The 2,004-nt window shown below is 52.8% G+C and overlaps 1 protein-coding gene across 1 annotated transcript; it reads left to right on the top strand.

The window, feature by feature from the left end:
• Positions 1-1,181: 1,181 nt before the first annotated feature.
• On the top strand, positions 1,182-1,697 carry GLOTRDRAFT_134733 (uncharacterized protein; the record flags this gene model as incomplete). The annotated part of the gene is made up of 1 exon (XM_007873659.1): positions 1,182-1,697. The coding sequence occupies one exon, from the start codon at positions 1,182-1,184 to the stop codon at positions 1,695-1,697; it is 516 nt and encodes a 171-aa protein (XP_007871850.1).
• Positions 1,698-2,004: the final 307 nt, after the last annotated feature.

Genomic DNA, 2,004 nt, shown 5'->3' with positions numbered 1-2,004 from the left:
CAAGAACGTGAAGCAGCGTAGCGACAATAAGCGTCTTCGCGAGGCTGGCTACACGCCCAATGCGTCGTAAGGTTCTCGTGAGGTCGCAGCCGAGGTCTCGCGTCGACCTTGCTTCGGAAGGCCCGGTAGACCCCGACGTGACCTTGTTTCGGCATTTCTGCCCAGAGATGTGTGCGCCATCATTTGAGATGTCAGCGCTGAGGTCAGAGCGGCGTCTTCTTGAGACTTAGCGAGGGACATCTGAGCAAGACCGCCCTGATACCGAGTTGACATCCTCTTTGGGCTTTACTGGACATTAGCTCGTAACCTCAGGTAGAGATGATACCTTGCGCTGCATATAAAGGCTGTACTTTGGACTACAGGATGACTTGAGGCCTCGAAGTATTTTAGGTATTAATAATATTGATTAGAGCAACCAGAACAGATGTAGTACTACGGTGTAAGGAGTGCTACACAAGTCCCCACTATCTGTTTGTGGGACTTAGAGAAATTCAAGACGCGAACTGAATTCGAGCGGAGATTGAACTCGAGCGACTTCACCCGTGGTTCAAGTCGTTCCACTTCTTCAACTCCGTCTTTCACTCTCATTCTCGCTCCGATCTCCCGCTCCTTGTCGCTGACTCGCCCGTCCGCCGCACCACGAGACAGTGGACTGCCTGCGTGACAGAGCTCTGGCTGCGATGTCCGACATTCATTGCTAACTGGTAAGTGATGACAAACTTTCCCCGACACGTCACTCACATTCATACAGGAACACTCGGAAGGATATCTTATTCACTCAAATATTGAGCTTTGGTCGGTGGAGTGCGTCTGGGGTCAGGGTGAATAGGGTACGTGTATTGTAATATCATCATGGTCTATGCTCATGATCATGTGCAGAATGTGCTGTTTCATTGTGGCAGGCGGGTGTGACTGCGACAGGTAGTTTGGTATTTACAAGATTATATGTACTGTATATACACAGTGTCTGTAGATAGCATTGCAATATATGCTTCATTTTCTCATTCATATTCAAGGAGCAATAAAATCAAGCAGCTGTATGAAATGTGAAAGCCCGCTGGCCAGAAAACCCGCTTTCTCGTTGTCCAGCCCGGATGTCAGCTTGATGCCCGACTCCGACCTTGACTCGACATACGAGTCAAGTAGAGGCCAAGTTGATCCTCGGTTTTTATATCGAGTCGATGTCACGCGTAGGGCCTGGTGGGGTCTGGCGTCTGACCTTGCCGAAACCCTTTTTTAGACTGGGCGTGTACGAGCCGGAATTCATCCCTCGCGGCGGGAAACATCACGGAAAAGGCAAAAAGGCGCGCTCCGGCCCGCCCCAGCCCTACTTACCCGCCGCCCCGTCGCTGCCCGCCTCACCGGTCATCACTCCTTCTCCGGCCATCACTTCTTCCCCGGCCGTCACCCCAACTCCTTCCGTCTCTGGCGATATCGACGTAACTATGACGGACGCGGATAAGTCGGCTGGTCCCCCGGCCGGTCCTTCTCAAGGCCCCGCTGGGACCCGTGGCTCTAGTGGCACCGCACCTTACAAGCCTCTGGGTGGGCTCCGCTTCCATAAGAGGAAGGGGCCCAGGGTTGATGAACACGGTCTAATCTCTCATTCTTCGTCCGACGAAGATGAGGAAGACAATGACAACGAGAAGTCCGAGGCCACGGCCAAAGACCTTCCCAAGGACGCGGAGCAGAAGTAGACAGGCTACTTCGGAGGGAGGTATGTGAGGATTCGGCCCGGGAACGGGGGCTATAGGCGGTCCAGGCGTGGGGAGACTCGCGTGCCGTGCCGATTGTGGCTGAGGATCGGGCTGTGGCTTAGGGATCGAGCAGCCACAGTATTCAGTATCGCTGTATCCCTCATTATTTTCCTTACCCTCTTACTCAGCGTTCAGGAAGTTTTCCATTGTCTAGACCCTACTGTTATCATATAAAAGACCTAGTATTGTACCGTGTAGAGACAGGCGTTCTACAATCGAGACTTTACCACTGTCTACGAGCGTGTGA

The sequence above is a fragment of the Gloeophyllum trabeum genome (assembly GCF_000344685.1).
Source record: "Gloeophyllum trabeum ATCC 11539 unplaced genomic scaffold GLOTRscaffold_00443, whole genome shotgun sequence".
In the NCBI taxonomy this organism is placed as follows: Eukaryota; Fungi; Basidiomycota; class Agaricomycetes; order Gloeophyllales; family Gloeophyllaceae; genus Gloeophyllum; species Gloeophyllum trabeum.
This window is presented reverse-complemented; position numbering and strand designations above follow the sequence as displayed.